We start from the raw sequence: 24,514 nt of genomic DNA on the forward strand, positions 1-24,514 counted from the left end.
CGGTTATTGTTCATTCCGTTTTGGTGTTTCATACCGACTTTTATGGTTTGAATAAGCTTAAGACCCTTCAAACATTAATGTGATAGGTATATTAAAGACTGTTTTACAAAAGGATGGAACTGTTTTGCTTTCAAAGTCGTACTATAGTGATATCTGTTATTGTAATAGATGTGCCTTGATGTGCCTAGGTTAATTCCCCTTAATTTGGACAGATTAATTATTTAGTATTTAAATGTTTATTTTAAGTTAAATTTGATTTAAATATAGTAGGATAAAAGTAAAGGATGTTAATTTAACTGTTTTAGTATTTAACTTTTGATGTTTTTATAATGTTTTAAGAATATTCATTTATTTAACTTTTCTTCAGTACCTTTTATGTTAAAATTCTCCTGATTAATGACAAGTTTAGAATATCATTTGACATTCAGTTGGAGTCGGCCTTGCACAGGCCTCCAAATACTCGCCGGACTCATCAGCCCACCCGAGTTCAGAGTTAGCCACCACTTCGGTGCAGTTCGCCAGAGTTAGTCACCCCTTTTTGGTGCAATTTTACTACTTTAAAACACAACGCGAAGCCAATTTACTTTACTTTACTTTTAAGACTAACTCTGGGAACACTCTATTTTTCATTTTACATTTGAAATTACTTTATTTTTGAACTCCATTTTAGAAAGTTTTCTGACTCCTGTTTATTTCCGACTTTGTTTAATATTCATGCAATTACTGTACATTTGTGAATAAAATATAGTTTCATTTGATTTATTGTCTGTTATTCAGCCATAATCTGATATCAGGTATCCCGATGGTCGAATAGGGACGAAGTACTGGCCACTACACGTCCCGGGAGGTGTTGTCACCGACCCCCTCCGTTACAGTTATGTACGGATTTCCACTCTCACCGGTTAATTTCTTTTTTTACACGTGCTTTTGAAACTTCCTGTTTAAACATCGCAAGTTTTTTAAAATTGTTTTTTTGAGTGAATTTAACTTATTTTAACAATCATGAAGCGTTCCAGAATCATTTTCAAGCAGTTTCTTCTTCTCTTTGATGATGGAAAATAGGTTTTTCTCAAGAAAATACCGCAAACGATCGCAGAGGAATTGAAACGTACAAGTCAAGTCCCCACCTGGTTAAATTGGCATCTAGTCAAATCGGCACCTATTTGACGTCAATTCGGCATCCAATAATATTTGTTATAATATTTTCTATTCAATTAATTAATAACTGTTACCAAGTACATAGTGAATATGTTGTTGTGTATTTAGGTAAACAACGAAACCAAAGTGAAATTATGTTGTTGTGTATAAAGGTAAACAACGAAGCCCTTACCCAAGCTGTTGTTTTAACAATTAGACAATTATTAAAAAAAAAATGGAAAACTATGAGTCCCTTTCAATAAATCAAACTGTCATGCCAAATAATAAGCAAATTTAAGGTATTTTTTTTTCAGTAAAGTTTAAAAAGCATTAAACAAACAATCCTGTAAAATGCTCAACTGGTTTAAATAATGCATAAAAATATCCATTATCTCATGTATTAGTCCAAATAATTATGACGTCTGGCAAGGCTATTTTATTTTTTTTCTGTGACGTCTTCCTACGAAGTTCGTAGGAAGGCTTTCTTAGGCAGGCGTCCCAGAAAAAAATTAACATAGCCTTGCTGTCATAGAAAGGTGTCCCAGAATAAAATTAAAAAAGCCTTGCCAGACGTAATAATTATTTTGACTACTCATATATATATATATATATATATATATCATTAAAAATACACCATTTAGTTGAGAAAAATAAATATATACAAAATGTACAATGAACACCCAAAAATGTGAAAGTTAGTATTTAACTCTTTTTGCTTAAATACTGAAAAAAATTCTGGCAACCCCTTACTTATTTTTACTCTTTTTGCTTAAAATACTGTTAAAATATATATTTAACATGGGTGACGAATTGACTATATCAGGTGTCGATTTAACCAGGTGCTGATTTGTCCAGGTGCCAATTTAACCAGGTGCCGGTTTGACTAGAATTCTTTGACAAATGTTTGAAATTACCTGAGTTTCATTAGACCTTTGATAACAGTAACAAAAAGATTATTTACTTAATATTTTGTGGTATCAGGTCTGTTCCCGCCCAATACACTTTCTTTCGCACCTTGCAGGTTCGCACCTCGCACGTTCGCACCCAAGGTCCGTTCGCACTCTACTCATTCGCGCTCAATTTTAATTCAAATTCAAGTTGAATAATTGGAAAATCATGATTGTTGTTTTAAATTGCTTTGGTGTAAATACTGAATGTATTTATAGCTTGGTATGAGTAAAACATTGAAGATTTTAAAGGAAAAACACAAAAGATAATTGTTTTTAACAGCTTGGTCCCTTTGATCTGAAACAACGAAACAATAAAATATAGGAACCAAAATATAGCAATCCACTATTATAACCAAAACATGATAAAATCTATTCAACACACAGAAAAAAACATAGTCAGAATCTCACTTCATTTTGAAAGAAGTCAATGAAACAAAGTTATAGCAATACACTAACCAAAACATGATTAAGAGTTATTCAACACAAATAAAAATGCTGTCTCACTTTATTTTGAGACAATGACAACAATTATACTTATAAGAAAACACTTGCTTACAGAGTTATTAAACACAAAACCAATTAAGATTGGGTGCGAACATTTAGGGTGTGAAAGTGAAAGGGGGCGAACATGAGTGGGCGCGAACGGACCCGGATTCAGACTATGTACCAGTGAGAAATATACAAGCCTTTCTACGGTATTTATTTGTACAATTCAGGTAGTCTTGACCTTTTCATTTGTCTTAAAAAAACAGCCAGTTGTCACCTTCACTTCACACACACACATATATACGAATATCAATTATATGCTTACGAGACATGTTGCATTGTTAAACTAATTACGGTATGTGAAAATCAAGACTTGCATAAAAACTATCCCAATATTAGAGACAGTGGCGTCATTTTTCTTCAGAGCTTTCAGCTCTTTGATTTTCAAAAATGATACTATTTTATTTGAAATCAGTTATTTTTACTATCTTCTAATTAGAATTGAGATATAATGAGAATTAAAATACTTAAACTTTTATTTTTGTGGAATAAGAATGCAGTTATTGATTTATTTTGATACAAATTATTAACCGTCATATGATTTCAGTACTTTTTGTACAATACATCAGGATTGGCTGTTCTTCATAAAACATGCTTACTTTAAAGAAAAAGATATTAAATTTTTGTACGCATTACCTAAAATGCAAATATTTCTTCATTTTACTGAAAATTATTGACCGCCATTGGATTTTGTACTTTTTATAGTTTAAAATAGTTTTTTTGTTCATAAAATTAAAGGAATGTCAGAGAAATCATACTAAATTTTTATTCGCATTGTTTAAAATAACCAAAATTATCCTTTTTTTTATTAAAGATGATATTATTTTATTTGAAATCAGTTATTTTACCATCTTGAGACAAGTCTACTAATTAGAATTGAGATGTAATGAGACTTAAAATACTTAAAATAAATGATTGCATTACTTTTTGTCCATCAGGATTGGTTGTTCTTCATAATTATGTTTACTTTAAGGAAAGATATATTATTTTTTTTGTACGTGTTGTCAAAAATGCAAATATTTCTTCTCATATTGGAAAATATTGTAATTTCAATTGCAATCAGTTGTTATAAATGATTTTCATATGTTTTTTGTAGAAAATGTGAATTATTCAAGAATAAATTTGCTTATTTCTTTTTTTTTAAGAAATATATTTATGTTTACCACCTTTGGATTTTTGTACTTTTTATTGTTTAGGAGTAGTTATCTTTTTTTATTAAAAAAAGACTATCAGAAAAATATAATGTAATGTTGTTTGCATTGTTTAAAATTATTTCTATTTCTTGTTAAAAAATACAGCAGTTATTTTTGTAATTTGTTATTTTAAATGCTTCGATTGTGACGAGAATATAGAAAGTCCGTGATTATGATAAGTTTTTTTTAAGAATTTTATGATGATAATGATATAAAAATTTAAAATATTGAAAAAAAAATAGACTACATTTTTCAGTAACTGATTCTTTCATGTTGTTTTTCCCGAGAATGTTTGGAAAATAATAAAACAAAAATCGCGATGTAGACACCGTTTTAGAACTCGCCGGTTTTGAAAATATATAACCTAAATAAAACGAAAAAGACCATTCTTTAATGATGATATTTTAATTTAGGTTTTATCAGTATATTTCTTTTCATTTCAATTCATAAAACTTTGCTAAATAATTAATAAACAAAATGTATCATTGAACGTTCGATTTTCAAGAGTCGCCATTTTAATTAGATTAAACGAAACTAAGATTCCGTAATTTGTATTAGTTTATCATGTGACGTATTAAAGTTCAATCCGTCGTCAAGGTCGATCGGTACTATCCGTCCGATCAGTCCGATCAGTCAATTACTTTTACTATAAGTCTGACGGATTGCTGACGTGAGTTTGACGCGAACTTGACTGATCGGTGACTAATCGATGACCGCTGACTGATCGCTGAAATAGTAACGCCTAAGGTTGCAAGTACTGTATCATGATACATGTATATTTGTAATTAATTATTTGGTGTGTCTGATAGAACAGTAACTAAAAGTATGCTCTTCCCTTAAAAGCGTTAATTGGTTTATGAAAACATTGAATTTAGTTGAATTTTCATCAAAGAGGGACGAAAGATACCAAAGGGACAGTCAAACTCATAAATCTAAAACAAACTGACAACGCCATGGCTAAAAAGACACAAAGACAAACAATAGTACACATGACACAACATAGAAAACTAAAGAATAAACAACACGAACCCCACTTAAAATCAGGGGTGATCTCAGGTGCTCCGGAAGGGTAAGCAGATCCTGCTCCACATGTGGCACCCGTCGTGTTGCTTATGTGATAACAAATCCGGTAAATAGTATAATTCGGTAGGTCACATTCATGAAAGGGAAGGGGATTGTAGTTACGACGTTAGGAACATATCCGATTTCATTTGTGAAACGGTTATTCCATAACAGTCAACCAACTCGTGATGGCGTCCGTAAAATTTACGAAGGAATGATTTCAACTTCACCATTTGGAACTCTTGGTTTAATAGCTTCCTTGTGAGCAGCAACCCTCTATCAAGAACATCATGATAGGAAATGCAAGCACGGGAATATCGTATCAATTGGGAGATATATACCCCATATGCAGGTGCTGCTGGAATGTTGCTACTTAGAAATGGAAAGTTCACAATTGGAAAGCTGAAATCATCTCTTTTGTCGTAAAGTTTTGTTTTCAATCGACCCTCATTGTCAATTTCTAGATGTTAGTCAAGATATGAAGCCAACTTAACTGTATTTGTAGTATCTAGCTCAATGGGATAGATGCGTTCCACATAGTCACCAAATTTTGAATTATTTAGTGAAAGAACATCATCTATATAGCGGAAAGTAGAGTTAAAGGATATTGCTAACTTCTTATCTTTCTTCCGAAGAAGTTCCTGCATGAAGTCAGCCTCATAATAATAAAGAAATAAGTCGGCAAGTAGAGGGGCACAGTTTGTTCCCATTGGAATGCCGACAGTCTGTTGAAAAACACGTCCTCCGAACGTAACAAATATGTTGTCAATCAAGAAATCTTGATAATATCAGTTTCAGAGAATTTTTTGTTTGAATCACAGTGGTCCTTTAAATGATTAGGATTTATTCCTCCCTAAGACAAGATAATTGTACCTACGTTGGCCATTCTTTTTTCAAACTTGATCGTGAAAGATCAGGCAACGCATTATTTTGATCGTGAAAGATAATGCGTGACCAGAATTAATACTAGTAATCAGAAATCAATATTTCTTTTACCATTTGATATACCTGCAACTGGTTAAATCCTGTAACTATTTTGATAAGAATGAACATTTTATATTTTTTTTCAATTTAAACTTGAAAATAAAAAAAAAAAAATAAAAAAAAATTGTGTCTAAATCAAAGGGACAAATTCACCTCTGAGAATCGGTCTAGTACAATTCAGGCAGACCGCCACTATTAAGCCAGTAATATGGGTATGCAACGTTTAAACCAAAATGTTAACCATCAACCAAACACTTATAGCATAAACAACATCTTTCATGAACAATTTGAGATTGAACAATAACCAACATTTTGTGTAACAGTACCTTCTTAAGTTCTATGTATCTTTATATACAACGTAGCAGAAGTGGATTGATTTCCAATGAGATAATGTCACTATATACCACAGACTAAATAATACCATATAATTGAAGATAATTGTAACATCTTCCTAGCACCAAATTTTTCACGCTCCTTTTAACGATCTTCAAAAAGCGGTACGCGATCTCCCATGATCACTTTTTTGTGCAATATTTCTTTTTTACCAAGTTTTAGATTATGTTTATACAAAATAACTATGCGAACCATTTGATTCGTTCAAATAGAATGCCTTTTTTCGGATAAAAGTAGTTTATTTTATTCGAATTTGAGAAAAAAATCATGTATGTTTACATTTTTAAGGTCATTGCAATGTCGAGAAGCAATCTGCCTTTTGTTGTTTTGTAAAAACTATGTGGTTTTAAACCTTGATTTTCTCACATACTGATCATAATGTTGAACTATTTTGACAGACAGTTTTGTTTTGTGTAATTAAGTAAATTAGATTATTTACTGACCTTTCATATGTCTTCTCGATTAAATGTCTTTCACGATCCGTTACCAGAGCTTTCACGATGATCTCGCAATACTTGACCACCGTTAAATATTCTTTCACGATCATTTCTCTCGTTAAACCGAATGACACCCGTGGAATATAGTTGTGCTAATTAATAAACTGCCAATCTTTTTGTGTTTCGTTTGCTTTCTTTTTTTTTTATAATTTGTTAATTAAGGGTTTTATGTTGCTGCTTTAATGTTGCTTTTTGCTTAATGCTCAATAAGTCATATAATGTGTAGTATTTAAGTTAGATCAGCCTACCCTAAATGTGCATGAAATATTATGCTCTGTGTTTTGTAATGCAATAATTGGTATTGTGTGTATGTTTTGTGTAAATGAATGTATTTGTCGGTTATAAAAGCTAAAATAGCTTATATTATTATGTGGCATGCCGAATAATTACTTAAATCATCTAGCCTGATGTAGTTTATAAATGGCTGAGTTTAATATTGTCCTTTTATAGTCTACTCAGAATGATAATACATTTTGTAAAAATATCATTGGTGTACGTCAAATATTGACAAAAAAGGCGATAGATAATAATAGATAATAATAAGTTTAATCAATAATGTGGTCATGTATAAATTTCCTTTAAATGAGTCTTCATGTAGAAGAAACGCACGTCTGGCGTACTAAATTATAGTCCTGGTACCTTTGATAACTAATTAATACGCAGTATGCCTGTAGAAATTATATATCATTGTTTTTATGACTTTAATTTGTTTGAGATTTTTTACTAGCTTACTATTGATGTAATCCCGAAATAATTTCATCTCTTTTTCTCCAAAATATCAAATGACCGAATCTCAGTTTACATTAAAAGGGTAAGAAAAGATGTAAACAAGAGCCAGACTTATTGTTTGAAACTACTCAATAACTTTCACAATGTTTAACATGAAAGTTACTATTAAAAGTCAACGGCATGACGGGTATAGACAAAATGACCATAATATAATGTGGTGTTCTTAATACCGCGTCACGTATTTGGAGTACTTTAAACATGGACTATACTGCAAAGGTTAAAAATACACAAAGACGAATAACAAGAACAATGGAACACTTAAAAAGGATAACAAAAAAGTTAACACATGCATATTCCATCTGACAGCCAATTCGTGATGGTCACTTTAATACTTATCTACTAATTATTAATGTTTTCCCAATAACATTCACAGTAATACATTTGTGCAAAAAGGACACTCCTGCTTATGAATTCGGTACAGTTTGAATATGTACAGTTCGTTATAATTTGTTAAATCAATATCTGAATAAACTTATCATAGATACCAGAACTAAATTTTGTATATACGCCAGACGCGCGTTTTGTCTACTAAAGACTCATCAGTGACGCTCGAATCCCAAAAAAGTTAAAAAGGCCAAATAAAGTACGAAGTTGAAGAGCATTGAGGACCACAATTCCTAAAAGTTTTGCCAAATACAGCTAAAGTAATCTATGCCTGATGTAGATTGACACCTCTGCATATACCTCATTTCACTTGCTGAAGGTCATCTGTTGCTGTATGAAGAATTGTTGTAATAACTAGAGAATTTTATCAAACATCTTAACGACATGCAATGCTATAAAAAAAAATTGAGAGTGGAAATGGAGAATATGTCAAAGAGACAACGACCATAGAACAAACAACGGCGGAAGGTCACCAATAGGTCTTTAATGCAGCGTGAAACTCCCGCAACCGGAGGCGTCCTTCAGCTGTCCCCTAAACAAATATCCATACTAGTTCAGTGATAATGGACGCCATACTAAATTCCGAATTATACACAAGAAACTAAAATTAAAAATCATACCATCCTAACAGAGGCTAGAGGCTCATGAATTGGGATAGGCGCAAAAATGCGACCGGGTTTAACATGATTTTTGAGATCTCAACCCGCCCCCTATACCTCTAGCCAATGTAGAAAAGTAAACGCATACCAATACGTACAGTAAAATTCAGTTCAACAGAAGTCCGAGTCCGATGTCATAAGAGGTAACAAAAGAAAATAAACAAAATGACAATAATACATATAAAACAACAGACTACTACATGTAGAAGTTCCTGACATGCCAGCTCCAGACCTCATTTAAACTGATTGAAAGATTATGTCTTCATCATATGAATTTCAGGCACATATCCTCCAGTTAGGGTTTTAGTATTAAACCATCATAAAATATAATTTCATGAGACGAACATAACCCGTGTCCTGCCAACAACTGTTTTTAAAATAAATGTGTTTATTTCCGATACAAAGACCCTATAAGTGAATCAATATTAAAGCCAAAATATGCAATCTTTAATAAATCTTTAGTATTTACTAATACAAAGTATGTATCAAAGGTACCAGAATTATAATTGATGCCAGACGCGCGTTTCGTCTACATAAGACTCATCAATGACGCTCATATCAAAATATTTATAAAGCCAAACAAGTAAACGTTGAAGAGCATTGAAGATCCAAAATTCCAAAATGTTGTGCCAAATACGGCTAAGGTAATCTATGCCTGGGATAGGAAAATCCTTAGTTTTTCGAAAAATTCAAACTTTTGTAAACAGGAAATTTTTAAAATGACCACATTCTTGATATTCATGTCAACACCGAAGTGTTGAATACTGGGCTGGTGATACTCTCGAGGACGAAACGTCGACCAGCAGTGGCATCGACCCACTGGTGTAAATAGTTATCAAATGTACCAGGTTGATAATTTAGTACGCCAGACGCGAGTTTCGTCTACATAAGACTCATCAGTGACGCTCATATCAAAATATTTATAAAGCCAAACAAGTAGAAAGTTGAAGACCATGAAGGATCCATAATTCCAAAAAGTTGTGACAAATACGGCTAAGGAAATCAAAACGAGACGATTTTAAATTTTGAAATTAATAATCCCCTCTTAAGTAGCAATATATCCAAAGTTTGCGGTATTCAACAAAATGCAACAAATACTTACGACTTTGTAAAACGTCACCAGTGTCTGAGCAGATAGTTGATGAACCAGGGATATGTCAAAGGACGTCTAATCCCTTTTCTTAAAAAGTTCATCGGAAGGTACCAATACCTTGTTGATAAATATTATGTATCAACTTGATTTTGGGTACTGACGTTGTCATTTTTACATAACGTTTTATATTATTCTTTTACTCGGTACCGAAATGTCTGAAATCTTCTCTTGTTGAATGATGTAGCAATTCATGGTTTTGCTTTCAAACTAGACCTGTTTATTCGAACATTCCAAATAACAGCATTAGTAGTGTTGTTGTCTGTTTCATACAACAAATCTGTCGTAGAAAGAGAACATAAAACCCACAACCTCTTTAGAGGGTTAGAAAGTGTCTTACTGGAAATGATCAGTTTAATCGGTAACTAAATGAAACATTGACATATTGATTTTTTTTTTGTTTAGAAATTAAATTAAGACAAACCTAAGAATAAAGGACATTATATAAGGTTTGTTTTGAATATAATTAGTTAAGATTAGAATAAATATTTACTATGTACAATGATTGTATCGGATTCTGCTGCATTTATGCGTAATGAAACATTATTTGTAAATCCAAAACCTGATAAAACAAAAAAAAAAGAGTTTGAAGAAACAAAAACGTAAAACTAAATCTAGTCAGAAAAAGATGGATATAATTTTCTAGAATTTAATATAATAGTACATGTAAGTTACAGTTGATTAATAGCTGTACATGCAATCCAGTACCAAGTAATATTTTGACATTGTAACTAAGACATGTATGGTAGCCAATACAAAATAAATGTTCTGACTAAAACACCGATATAAATCAGTTTCAACTATAGACCTTTCTGTTGCCCTATTTAGAAATGTCTAAACACATTTCCGTCAGTTGACAATTTAATTTGCCTCAGTTTTATTCCTATGCATGTGAAAAGATTTTTAATTACAAGGAAGTTCAGTTGTATTAGCTATTTACAAGGTGAATGTAACCTTAAACGAAACTTAAACATAAAGCGGCCTAAGTATGTGCATGTTATTGGATCACTTTAACAAGCTAAGCTAACTAAATTATGACAAACGTGAGAACCAAGGACATGTTTTCTGATTTGTGGAAGACACAGTATATTAATATGAGTAATTGAAATTAAGTAGGTAATAAAGGACCATTAAATATTATGTAATAACCTATATTAGAAATATTCAAGGACTTATATAATATACATAGTCAATAAAGGAAATATTTAAAATATGTATACAGGGCTACCCAGACATATGCTGCACAACATAAATCGTATTATACATTGTACTTGAATTATAAAGTAGGTGGATGATAATTGCTGGTTGTACATTGAACAATTTTAAACCGAATATTTTCATTTACATATGAATAGAAAAAAAATTTGCGTGTTTATTACCTAGCTCCCTTGCAAAAAAAACCTATAGTCATTTTGCTGCAGAATTAGAGTTTTCCTTGATTCAAAACTAATCTTGTTTCGAGTTACACAAAAGTGCACTTTGATATGTAGTAAACACTACATTCAATCAAGGTTTAATATTTGTCCCGCAAACTTCACTTTATCACTTTATAAAAGTCGTATAAATTTTGATTGATCAACAAGTTTGATTTTAATAGAAACTCGTATTGCCGTAGGTTGTTAAGGTGATCATATAACATGCGCATACTAACAAGGCTGTCAATTCGTGTTAAAGTTTGCATTCAAGGGTACACTAACCTTGTGTTTGCAAATAAGAAACTACCTAATAATTTAGAGACCTCATTGATGATTTTTGGAAAACTTGTCATCAGAATGAGAATACAATTGTGGTCAATTATATTGTGTACTCTATGAAATATTATACATGTTTACAAAAATAAACATAGAAATGGTTGAAACTGAATCCTATTCGTCCCCGAGGGTATCACCAGCCATGTAGTCAACACTTCGGTGTTGACATGAATATCAATAATGTGGTCATTTTTTGTTATAAATTTCCTGTTTACAAAACTTTGAATTTTTCGAAAAACTGAGGATTTTCCTATCCCAGGCATAGCTTACCCTAGCCGTATTTGGTACAACATTTTGGAATTTTAAATGCTCATTGCTCTTCAACTTTGATCTTGTTTGGCTTAATAAATAGTTTGATATGAGCGTCACTGATGAGTCTTATGAAGACGAAACGTGAGTCTGGCGTACTCAGTTTTAATCCTGGTACCTCTGATAACTATAGACACCACGGGGTCGATGTCACTGCTAATGGACGTTTCATCCCCTAAGGTTTCATCAGCCCAGTAGTCAACACTTCGGTGTTGACATGAATATCAATAATGTGGTCATTTTTATAAATTTCCTGTTTACAAAAGTTTGAATTTTTCGAAAAACGAAGGATTTTCTTATCTCAGGCGTAGATTACCTTAGCCGTATTTGGCACAACTTATTTGAATTTTGGATCCTCATTACTCTTCAACTTTCTTCTGGTTTGGTGTAATAAATATTTTGATATGAGCGTCATTGCTGAGTCTTATGTAGACGAAACATGCATCTGGCGTTCTAAAAAGTAAAATCACAAAAATACTGAACTTAGAGGAAAATCAATTCGGAAAGTCCATAATCACATGGCAAAATCAAACAACAAAACGTATCAAAAACGAATGGACAAGAGCTGTCATATTACTGAATTATACTCCTTGTAACTTTGATAACCAATTAACACATTATCTATATAATGAAATTTTATACGACTCTCATACAAAAGAGAGTTTTAGCTAGTTATTAAACCTGGTTTATTCCCCAATTTTCTACACAAGAGAATGTCTGTACCAAGTCAAAAGTATAATAGTTGTCATTCATTCATTTTATGTTTTTGAGCTTTTGATTTTGTATTTGATTATGGGTTTTCCATTATGAATTGTCCTCGGCGATTTGTATGTTTGTTATTTCACTTATACTTCTCTTGACTAACTTACAGACGTAGCTGAATTGATGAACACAAAAAAGCCACCTAACCAATGATGCCTACTTAATGTTGGAAACTCAACAAAAATATGTAATATGCTCGAAATTCTATCAGTTACAGACTACTTTACATATTTTTAAATGTCGTTGTCGAGTGGATTCAAAAGTTGATTAAACCGCCAATTCTTTTAATCTTGCTGTAATTGCGAACAACTCACGAGCACACATCACAAAAACTGTTTACGGAAAAACACAAACGAACACCACCACATATCAACCGACCGCCACACTAAAAAGAAAGTTTTATATATAATGAAAAAAAATAGATAAAAGAAACTTCAACAAAAAACATTTAAACCCCAAGAAAAAAAATCATGTATTTCTACCTTTTTCACAAACAATTATTGTGTATATCCTTAAATCTAATCGTAAAACTTCTCTATCGAATATGTGTTTTTAAAGATTTGTAACTTGTTCAAGCACGATCGCAAATTTGTCATTATGCGCATAGCCACATCGGTTGGACGTAAGATATTAAGAGAGTTGGTAAGATTTACATTTTCTTTTCTCTTTTCAGGTTTCCATCATTTAAATCATTTTTGATTTTAAAGTATACTTAGACAATGTTGTACATTTACATATAAGACAAGTTTCAATCAAGAACAATGTAAATAAAAAGCTGAATTATGGGATGAAATGCAATTGCAAAGTTCAATATATTCATGTGTATTTACACAAACATACTTTTGTATTTTAAATTAAAACAATCATATAAAAAGTATGCAATTGTAAATGTATTATTATAAATTGCATAGTTTGCCATTTTGTACAGTGACATTAGCAATGTACGAATACTTGTGTTAAAGTGTTTTGTATCTATTTTACTAAAACCAATGGAAAAGAAAATGTTACACATTTTATTTTATTTTTTACAAGCCGGAATATTTTAGTAACTTATTTTTAAATACAAAATTCAGCAAATTTTAGAAATATTTAGTTATTGAAATTTTTACTTATTCATTAATAATTCTTTTAAGTAATTTTTTACCAAGTTGCTGTAGTCTTAACTTTTTATAGTTGATTTGATGTATGCTTTATACATATTTCGGTATATTTTTAACTTTGTAATTTCGTGTATGTACGAACTTGTGTATTTTTGTTTTAACATGTAAAGCGCTTAGAGTAATTGTATTTTTATATAATGCGCTATAAAAATGCCTTGTAATAATAATAATAATAATAGTACACATTGAAATTGTCCTTAATTTTATATGGTAAACGTAAATATTGTCAAACATAGCCAATCAACTTATAAATTAGCAAATGTAGTGCATCATTCAATTTTCTATCATTTCTAGTTGAATTATTAGATCGGCGTCCTTATTTATGTAATAAAAACCGAAGATGAAGTTATTAACGTCTTGTTCGTAATGATATTCATTATTTCTTGAAATCTTAAACGCCCTTATGATAATCATAAGAACATTAGTCTGTAACAATAACCGAATAAATGAAAATCCTGGACATTGACGCCTAGGTATTTTTATGTTCCAATTGAATTGCTTGAATTAAATTGAAAAACAGAAATGAAATTGTTACTCTCCTTGAAATTATTAGTTGCCTTCATGCTCTTATTTATATATATAAAAGTGAAGAATTCTTTGTGTATTAACGAATAGGAAAGAAAAGAAATTCTCGGAAAACGGGGTACACGAATTCATCAACACTGCATGTGACTAATAACATTGAGAATGGAAATGGGGAATGTGTCAAAGAGACAACAACCCGACCAAATAAAAAACAACAGCAGAGGGTCAAGACTCTTTTTGGCTGTCAGATACCAGAAGTGTCCAATTTGGAGAGTTCGATAAACACTTCGTTTACTTTCAATTTTCGTTAAGAACTGTTAACGTTACAACAGGTCATGGAACATATTACCAAATATATGCATTGTGAAGATAAACCAAATAAAATCGATCCAGCACGAAACTATATATTTGATTTTTATCATATCTTTTTATTTGCCATTTGAATGTCTTTTCTGACAATTATTTTATTATCATCGCGTTATTTTCTATGTGCATATAAAATCTTAACAAATATATATTATTCCGTTGATTTGTCGCCTAATCAAATACACAACTATTGCATGACAGGCAAGTAATCATAGCTATTTTTCAATACGGAACAAAATAATCAGACAACAAATGACAGTTTTTAAATGAATATCTAATATGTAGTATTTAGAACGTAGAATACCTGTAAAACTTCCTGTTCGAAAATCTGTAAACAATACATAACAAAACAATCTTTGAATGATAAAACTTCTCATTGTTTTGTAACACATGATTGTTGTTATGTTAATTGAACTTTTAGGCCACACTAAATTTTCAATCTTAATACTACAAACACTTACAATCGGAAAAATAATTCGAACACACAAGTTCATTAGTTACTTGTACTTGACCTCCGATTAACAACTAGCATAGTGAATACCAATTCTATGTACAAAATCGTTTGAATTGGCATGTTATGCAGTAATATTTCGGTTTAGATTATACATAGTCGAGTCGTGAGATCTAGTGTTTTTTTCTGTATTCATAAAACCCTAGATCGGTTGTATATGATACATTTACATCGCGGAAATTATATAGTTTTCTAACATGCGTCTGACGTTAAATTTTCGAAGGGTGAGATTGGATTCGAACGTAAGCGTATGAACTTTAAATGTGGATTTTAAGATACATTGTTTTCTCAGATCTTTTCCAATGTGTGAGGAACAAACCATCAGTCGGTTTGGCCTTTTCCATTGTAAATATAATTTGCTCAATAAACACAAATGTGTAACTTAATTTAACTCGAACATACGTACATTCTTTGTACATTAATGCTGTTGTACAATTTTACTGGTTTGCATTTAAGTAGTGGAAGCATCTGTAATTGTGTATTCGTAGGTACAAACTTTATTCACAGCATGCAAAAGAGGTCCATGTAATCAATAGCAATCGTATATATTTTTCGCTTGAATACAATAGTTTTTCATAACCGGTTTATGGTTTTGTGGAACCCAATATTCATTTAAATTAGAATGCATTAAAAAAGAATTCAATATTTAAAATGTTTTTTTCTGTAGTCTTTATGTCAGTGTGCAAGTTTTTCATTTAGAATATCACCATATTATGTAATTGAATAGAGTCGTAACTGGAAATTTAAATAACATTGATTTATTGGTTGGATTTATATAGATGATCAGAGTCAATATACTTTCTAATTTTATGATTCAGCAAATACATAGCTGCTTATAACAATTTCAAATTACCGTCTTTTGACTCTGGATTATATAATTTTTTGACAGGTTACCTACTATGTGGTTACACATCCTATTACTCGGTCAAGCAAGAGTAACCAACAAAAGTTAAATTAAACATATAATCGGTGTAATTTAGGGGAAAGTTTACTGCTTTCCGATAATATTTTATGTGTATAGAAATCATAGAACGCGCATTTTTCTCCAAAAATTGTACCGTGTGTACGCTTGATTTTAATTCTTTCTCTTGCTCGTACTTGACCGATCACCAGGATGTCCTACTACAGAAAAGGTAACCTGTCAAAAGAAGTATAATTCCGTGATCAAATGTCCGTAAGATGAAAAAAGAATATTCGTTGTAAATTGAAAAGTTGGTTCTGCTTTGTGACATATATACGAATGTCCACGGTAGATACAATTATACTGTCTTCGGAATGGATTAATCGCATTTTCGATTAAATTACACACTGAATAAAAACAAATACTCTCTGAAAAGGAAATTATCAAGATGATTAATTTCTTGATTGACAATATATTTGTTACGTTTAAAAAAACAACAATTTGCATTCCTATAGAAATCAACTGTGCTACTCTTCTTACCAACTTTTTTTATTCAAGCATACACTTATGACGAAGGAATAGAATTTAGCATTATTCTTTAACTTTACATTCCGCTATAAAGATATGATGTTCTCTCACTTTATAATTCAAAAATGAATATGCATCACGTACCTTTCTCATCGAACTTGAGATAAAGGATATAACAGATATAATAAAGTCTAAAACATATATTCAATAACATCTTGACATCGACAATGAGGGTTGGTCGAAAACAAAAATTAACAACAAAGGAAATGATTTCATGTTCCATATAATGAGTTTCCTATTTCAATTAGAAACATTAAAACAATACCTACATGCGGAGTATATAAATATACTAGCTGATAAGATATTTAAGGGCATGTATTTCTCCTATTCTGATTTTCTCAATTTATTGTTACTGCTCACAAGGTAGCTATTTAAACAAGAGTGTCTAGTACTGAGTTTGAAATAATTTCCTCCGTAACTTTTACGGTCACAATCACATGTTTGTTGACCGTTATGTTACATCTGGCAACAGACCACACTACATTCCTCTATCAGTTCTTTAATGTTTTATCGCAATACAAAAACATCCACCCTTTTTGTCCAATCTTTTGTGTGTGTAAGATCTTACAAATTAAGCCAATACACAACCAGACTACGATGGACAAGTCAAGAGATGTTCTGAAAACTGTAGATATCACCTTTTTGCACCTAGCCGCATCACTCTTTCTTTATTAAATCAGTTAAGATAAAACATTCAAAACTTATTTCGGGTTTCTTCTTTCATTTCTACCCCATTAAAAACAGGTATAAGAAAGAGATAAAAAAACATTTTAATGAAAGGGAATTACTAGTATATTCTGTGACAACGAAAAGCGGGATCATTAATTGTGGTCTTAGGCCATCTGTTGCACAGAAGACGACGGACAAGTTAGAATTGTCGTAACTACAATCCTGTCCCATTTTTTCCCGAATTAGACTTACCACCTTGGTTGTACTTACAGGAGTAACCCCACTGGTAGATTATGTGCTTCGTGTTGCTCAGTTGTTTGTCTTTTATGCAGTGTTTTGCATACAGTTTTTTTTTCTCTTAGTATTTTTCACCTATGGTGTCAGTTTTTGTTCGACCTATAAGCTTGAATGTTGGTAATTTTCGCCTCTCTTTCGTTGTCAAGATTTGGGTATTATGTCAGTGTTTCCCGGGTGTTATATTTCTGCGTAAACAGATGATCAGATATTTGAAATGGCTTATTCTAACTCATCGGTTCTATAACTTTACAGAGGCAAATTAATTTTTTATGTAGTGAACAGCGCGTTTATTTTCTCTGGTTTAAGACATCTTTGAACGAGAAAAATGTTTCAAAATCTTATCAGTAGCTTAATTGTCATTTTCATAACATATGTTCGATCCAATGTTTTGCGTAAGTTGCTGTTGTTCGGACGTTAAGCTCTAAGCAGGTACCTTTGTACTGAAGCTTGTGTTTATCATTCTTATTAAACCTTGCATTAAATAACTTTTTTTAATTATTTGATATTTAATATTTCCTTCGGTTGGATTGGTAAATTTTCTTTTTGTAAATCAAAATGCAATAAGTTGTAAAGTATAAGAATGATCGAGCTTAGCTTTAATGATGTAAAGAAAGTTTCCCCAATAAGACAACTTATAACAATTGAACAAATGTAGATACACAACTATAGGTCAAAAACTGATCATCATCAACAAAAAGGCAAAACTTGTTTGAAACATGAACAACATCAGAGTCTATGTATGGTAAGACTGACACAATTTACTAAACTCGAAACAACGACGTGCCCCTTCCTTAATATACATTCAAATGAATGGTAAGGGTATACAATTATACGCTTCTGACTTCCTGTTCTACTTTAAACACCAGTTTTGTAACTCATGTTTTAATTAGATTGTCTCGCAAAAATGAAATCACAACACTCATTTAGATTAGATTATTTTGAAACGGTCCTAGCCTCTCTTTGATATTTTTTGTAGAAAACCCCGGTCTGCATGTTAATAAATAACGTTTGTATCTGAGCCATATATCATTCTGATTAAAGTATCAAATTGCGATTCGGATCGGTTTTCGTTCAATTGATTTCTGATTTTCGAACTCCAGTATACTACTAAGTCCTTTAATCACAGTTTAAAACATTAAGTCACACATCAACGTATACTACTGGTTTCTTTATTTACAGTCTAAAACATTAAGTCACACATCAACGTTTACTACGGAGTCCTTTATTTACAGTCTAAAACATTAAGACACACATCAACGCATACTACTGAACTCTTTTATTTACATTCTAAAACATTAAGTCACACATCAACAACATGAATTAACTAAATGCTTTATTAAATGAAATGAGATAAATTTGGAGATTCTACTTTAATCAATGGACGTTTAATGTATGTTTAATATTTTGTATTTAAGTTAGTTTAGTTTGAATTAAAGAATGGCTCAAAATAATCAAGGCTATGGAATGCAACCACCCCAACAAACAATGGGAAGAGACCCGCAAGTTCATCCACAACACCAACAACAGATGACCACTGTAGTCGTCAACCAACCAGGTGTGATGACCAATCCTCTGCTGGTTGGTCATGTTCATGGAACCAGGGAATGGACCACTGGGCTATGTGATTGTGGTTCTGATGTTGGTAACTGTACGTATCAGAAGTAAAAAGACAAATTATATCGAAATGCCATGAATTGAATTAGTGGTAAAAAGTATGTTTATTATAAAATTCAAAAAGATGTCATAGTTACACATGGGAACTTGTCTCATTTTAAATCATACAATATCCCGAACTTTTATGTAAATATTGCTTTTACGTCTTCAGCACTGAATAATTCTTACTAAATTATGGTTTCCGAAAACTTCCGTAGGTCATATGACCTGTTACATGTATAAACATAAATACAAATATACATTCACTGACAGCCACGTACAAATTTACAGTTATGCTGACTAGTTTTCTAGGATTGTCTGATATCAAACACATGAAAATGCGTAGCCAATCGAAGATGAGAATTAAGGTACGCATGATTACGTATTCAAATGAGTTGGAGTATTGACTTGCAATCCAAGATTATATCATCGATGAGTGTATACATTTTTTTGATAAAACTGAACAACAACTGACTGCGGATAACGAAATAGTACATGTTAGACAGAGGTCAAATATGAATCCGTTTCCATGTGATGTTATATCAATCGCTCTATCTTTTCAAATTATTTGATTGAAGACGAACGACGACGGATGTCACTCGTGGAGGAGGATTTACTAACCCTCCGTAGCACTGGAGATCTCACCTGAAATTAGTGGGGTTAATGTTTAATCAGTATTCAGTTTCTTTATTGAGTGTTTTTCGTTTTTGAGGTGGCGTTGGCCGTTTGTTTCAATATCCCTTAAAGCTTTGGTATCTTTCAACCTTCTTGTGTACACTATTAATGTAGTGGCTAAAATTTAACAGAATATCAAGGTTAGTCAAAAATGATGTCACAAATGCTAGCATCATTTTCATGACCGCCACTAATGCGACAGGCGTAACCAATTTGAAACGTCCATTTGTATTAGGTCTATTCCTGAATAACGATTAAATACATTTTCTTGATGACACGATCTCAAAATTTCTAATCACTGTCTTTGTAACCATCTCAACTAACAATGTGTTCATCGAAATAATTCGAATTAAATTGAATGATGCTAATATCATTGTGTGACCGTTTGCCTGGAAATAAAAACAATATGTAGAAAGTGTTTCAAAGATGTCAATTATCCAACTTTTTGTTCATTGTGTGCCAAGTAATATTATCATTTTATATTTAAGGTTTTTATGTGTTTTGCTGTTATTGTTGTGCTATCAGCTCAATTGCAGCACGCTTAGGTGAAAATTGTTGCACTACCTGTTGTGTACCTGCTGCGGAAATAGGTATTAGAACAAGAATCAGAACCCTTGGTGCCATAAGGGTAGGTGAAATAAATTGTAGTACGCACATTAGCCTGTATTTAAAAGAAATCTGTTTAGAACTTAACAAGTTGAAATGAATAAACCAGGCCTATCAACAGTATGATCAATTTATGCGGAGTTAACACGTTATTCGAATTCGATTCGCATTAACTAATTCGAATTAGTTTAATTCGCATTCGAAACGTTGTACGTCCTAACGTCAATTATAATTCGAATTGCAATGCGCCTTAAATTCGCTTTACTGTCCAAACGAAGTTAGCTTTTAATTCGTATAAACAAAAACGTATTTCTAATGCGAATTGGCTAATTCGAATCAATTCGAATTAAAAAAGAAGAGTGTGTGAACGCGATAAGCGAATTCGATTCGCATTCGATTCGAATTCAATTCGAATTAAATGTCCGTGTGAACGAGGCATAAGATGCATTTAATTTAAAGGTGAGCATACTTCGATAGGCATTTATTTAGCATTCAGTTTGGCGACAATTATTCAAATCCTGAGCATAAAGCCATTATGAATGCAAACAAAATCATAAACAATGCATGCCTTAGTTAATGTTGATCTGAACTTGTTTTGAAGTTTTTATAGTTGTTTCTTTTATATTTCAGGGTGATATGTGCCATGACTGCATGATCATTGCATGTTGTACTTATTGTGCTGCTTGCCAGGAATCAAGGGAATTGAACGCTATGGGACTTTAAGAAAGACACATAAAGACTACTAGTATAGATATATACTTAACTAGATAATAAAGAGTGTGATAGTTTTATGATTACCTTTATAGCTACCTACTTATATTTACTGTTTTTGTGGTGATACATTTATTTATGACAGATTTAATTGCTTTAAATCAGAAACTCACAATTTTTATTATTTCCCTCGTAAAACTTGATAGTTGTCTTTTTTCTAATCTAACAATTGTGTGTCAAACGTAAATTATCCTTTAATAAAACAATACAAAAGACATATTTCAAATGATGTGTTAATACCTTGTGTTATATTTGCAGTGTTTCGTTTGGCATTGCTTAAAATGTCAATAAACAAGTCTTCGTCACGGGAATAAATTCACAAACACAACGCAAACGCATGATATGTAATAAAAAGAGACGTTGCATAGCAATTAGAATATCAGAACTCCTTAGTCGAAAGAAAATGTTTTGTTAAAAACTAAACACAACTACAAGACTGAAACGTATACAATGCACTCTAAGGACCACTTATGACTCATCAACACGAATCCAAAACCCAAATGGGTGATCTCAGGTAACTATCCTGACACGTTGGCCTACCTACCTAGAATAGCGGCGTCATGCAAGTGCTATTCACGAATTTAATGAGGAATATCAGTCGGTGATTTCATAATCAATAAAAAGAGGACGATGTTATAAAATGAATATACAATTAGGATGATACGCAGAAGAAAATTACAAAAAAGACAGAAAATAGAACTAATGGAATCACAACGTTAATTCTTCAGCTCATTGCTCGCCGCTACAAACATACAGTAGACAGACGTCGTTTCTGTAGAGGACCTTACTCCACTCATCAATTGAATGGGTGTGTTTCACATTTAAAAATGTATTCCTGTTTATAAACTGATAGCCTAAAGATATAAATTAACTCAATTATTAAACACCTATGGTAATGAAATATTTTGTTTAAAGGGTACGTTGTGTATATATTCGACCATTTTGTAACCGGGAGGTTTCGTCTACAGGGTTTGTTAGAATTCACGGAGTAAGTTTAATTCCCAGTGACGGCGATGTTTTTTTTTTTAAGTTTAAGTTTTGATATGCATTTTACTTAATCTGCAAAAGATACGATACATATATTGCCAGTACTGTTCCGACTGTAATCCCACGTCATATGGTTTTTTTTATGAATGAGGTACCCGACGTCATAGGAAGATGACGTAAGAATATAAGCATTTTACGGAAAAGTACACGTTTGTATACCGAAAATCATCACAACAATGAAACGTAAACAAACAATGCCAAAATCTGGTATAAGCCAATTATTTTTATACATATAATCATTTAAGTAAATTATCATTTAAATTCATACAAATTATCTAAATACGTTATTGAAAATAATTTAAGCCTGTCACTAATTCAGTTTGCTCCGTTCTTTTACGCCAATTTAATTGTGCGTTTATTTATGGGAACGGCAAATATTGTCCTCCATCTAAAGCGAGTCGATCGAAAAGAATTGCCGTATTTGTCCTAGTAACGCTAACGCTCAGGGTAAAATATTTGTCAGAAAGGGCCAACCCGTGGTAAAATCACGATATATTCAAGCACCCATGAATTATTTCTTAAACAAACGAAATGATTGAATACAAGTTGTAGGAACTTTTACATAATCCTTTCCCTATAATTAAATTTGTAATTACAATATACAAAACTTTAAACGACGACAATTATATTATTAAGTGCAAAAAGTATGAAAAATATCAACCATAAATATAGTCTGTTTAAACACAAAAGAGTATATTTCTAAATACAGCAATGTTGATCAAATGATCGTTTTGTATGGCTTACATGTGTATACAAAATGATAGATGAGTTCAATTTAAAACGCTCCTGGATTCACCCCCATTAGGAACACTCAAATCAATGGTGAGACAGAAAAAATTAAGATACTTAACACGTGAAAAGATATATAACCAAGATAATAAAATCAAACTAGGTTCATTCTAGGATTTGCCAATACTCTCCTTTTTTTTCTGTTTTATTGCTAAGAACTGGACTCTGTTGAATCCTCTATTCAATATGCTATATTACATTAATTTATAACATATCTTTTTACAATGGTGTGCAAATTCTTCCAAAAATACAATATATTTACAACAAATAACATACGAAAATTTTTAGAAAAGGGCGCGTTGCACCTAAAAAGACAATAAGAATGCTGATACGATAAAAACTTCTGTAATACAACAGATCACGTAATATGAATTCTTTTCTTAAGTAGGAAGAGCATATAATTCTATCAATATCGGTCATCTTACGAACGATATTTATATCGATCTGATACAGATTTTACTGTTTTACGAGATATACATGATTTTTTCCCTCATAAATTAGGAAAGAAAATTGGAAATCTATTAAACAGACAGCAATCCAACCACAGAGCAGATAACAGACGAAGGCCACAAATTGGTCTTTAACACAGCAAAACAATCCGGTACCTGAAGTCGGGGTTCAGCTGGTTCCTAAATACAAATGTGTATTAGCTCAATGAAAATGGACGTCATCTTGCGTATTCCGGTTCACCATCCTAAAATTTTGGATTTGATCAGCAAAGATTTCCAGTATATATAGCTAACACTATGTCCGAATTTGATTCATTTCCTTGTACTATAAAAATATATACTGTAAACCAACTTATTTTCGCAGATACTTTATTTCGCGTTTTACCCTTCTAGTCCACCTCGTGGCTATTTATTCTTGCGATTTTCTAATTTACTTAAATAAAAATCTCGCGAAAATAAGTTGTTTTACAGTATACTTCTATAATGTTATTTTCTTAAAACTAAATTTTTCGTCTGTAATGTAACGCTTTGTCACTTCAATCTCTTTATACGTGTATGAATACTCTAGGAAATTACATAGAAATATAGGGCGGCGCTATTAACTTGACCTCAAATGTTCAAGATTTACTAAATAATCAAATTTAAAAAATCCAACGATTGAAAACAAAATTCAATGGCTTTAAGCGGTTGGTCAATTTGAATTTTATTAGACAAATAGGGTGGAATAATGAGTTTCTTAAATCGGTCATAAAATACAATTATTTTCGTCTGTTTTTCGGCGTTCAAAAATTCTTCCTAACTTGAACCAACAAGCAACGCCAGTAATCTTTCCTCAAATTTGTATTAACAAATTGCATATACCATACAAATATCTTTTTGAAGGATAACTCGGTAAACCGGTTACGCCAGTTTCTGTTGTATTTGTTTAAAAAAATGTCCTC

General features: G+C 31.7%; 1 protein-coding gene across 1 annotated transcript; it reads left to right on the forward strand.

The window, feature by feature from the left end:
* Window positions 1-13,079: 13,079 nt before the first annotated feature.
* On the forward strand, window positions 13,080-21,507 carry LOC143048637 (placenta-specific gene 8 protein-like). The gene is made up of 4 exons (XM_076222424.1): window positions 13,080-13,208; window positions 18,999-19,231; window positions 20,400-20,539; window positions 21,148-21,507. Exons 2-4 carry the CDS (start codon window positions 19,021-19,023, stop codon window positions 21,238-21,240), a joined length of 444 nt encoding a protein of 147 aa, XP_076078539.1. The 5' UTR covers window positions 13,080-13,208; window positions 18,999-19,020; the 3' UTR covers window positions 21,241-21,507.
* The last annotated feature ends 3,007 nt before the right edge of the window (window positions 21,508-24,514 follow it).

The sequence above is a fragment of the Mytilus galloprovincialis genome, chromosome 10 (genome assembly GCF_965363235.1).
Source record: "Mytilus galloprovincialis chromosome 10, xbMytGall1.hap1.1, whole genome shotgun sequence".
Lineage (NCBI taxonomy): Eukaryota > Metazoa > Mollusca > Bivalvia > Mytilida > Mytilidae > Mytilus > Mytilus galloprovincialis.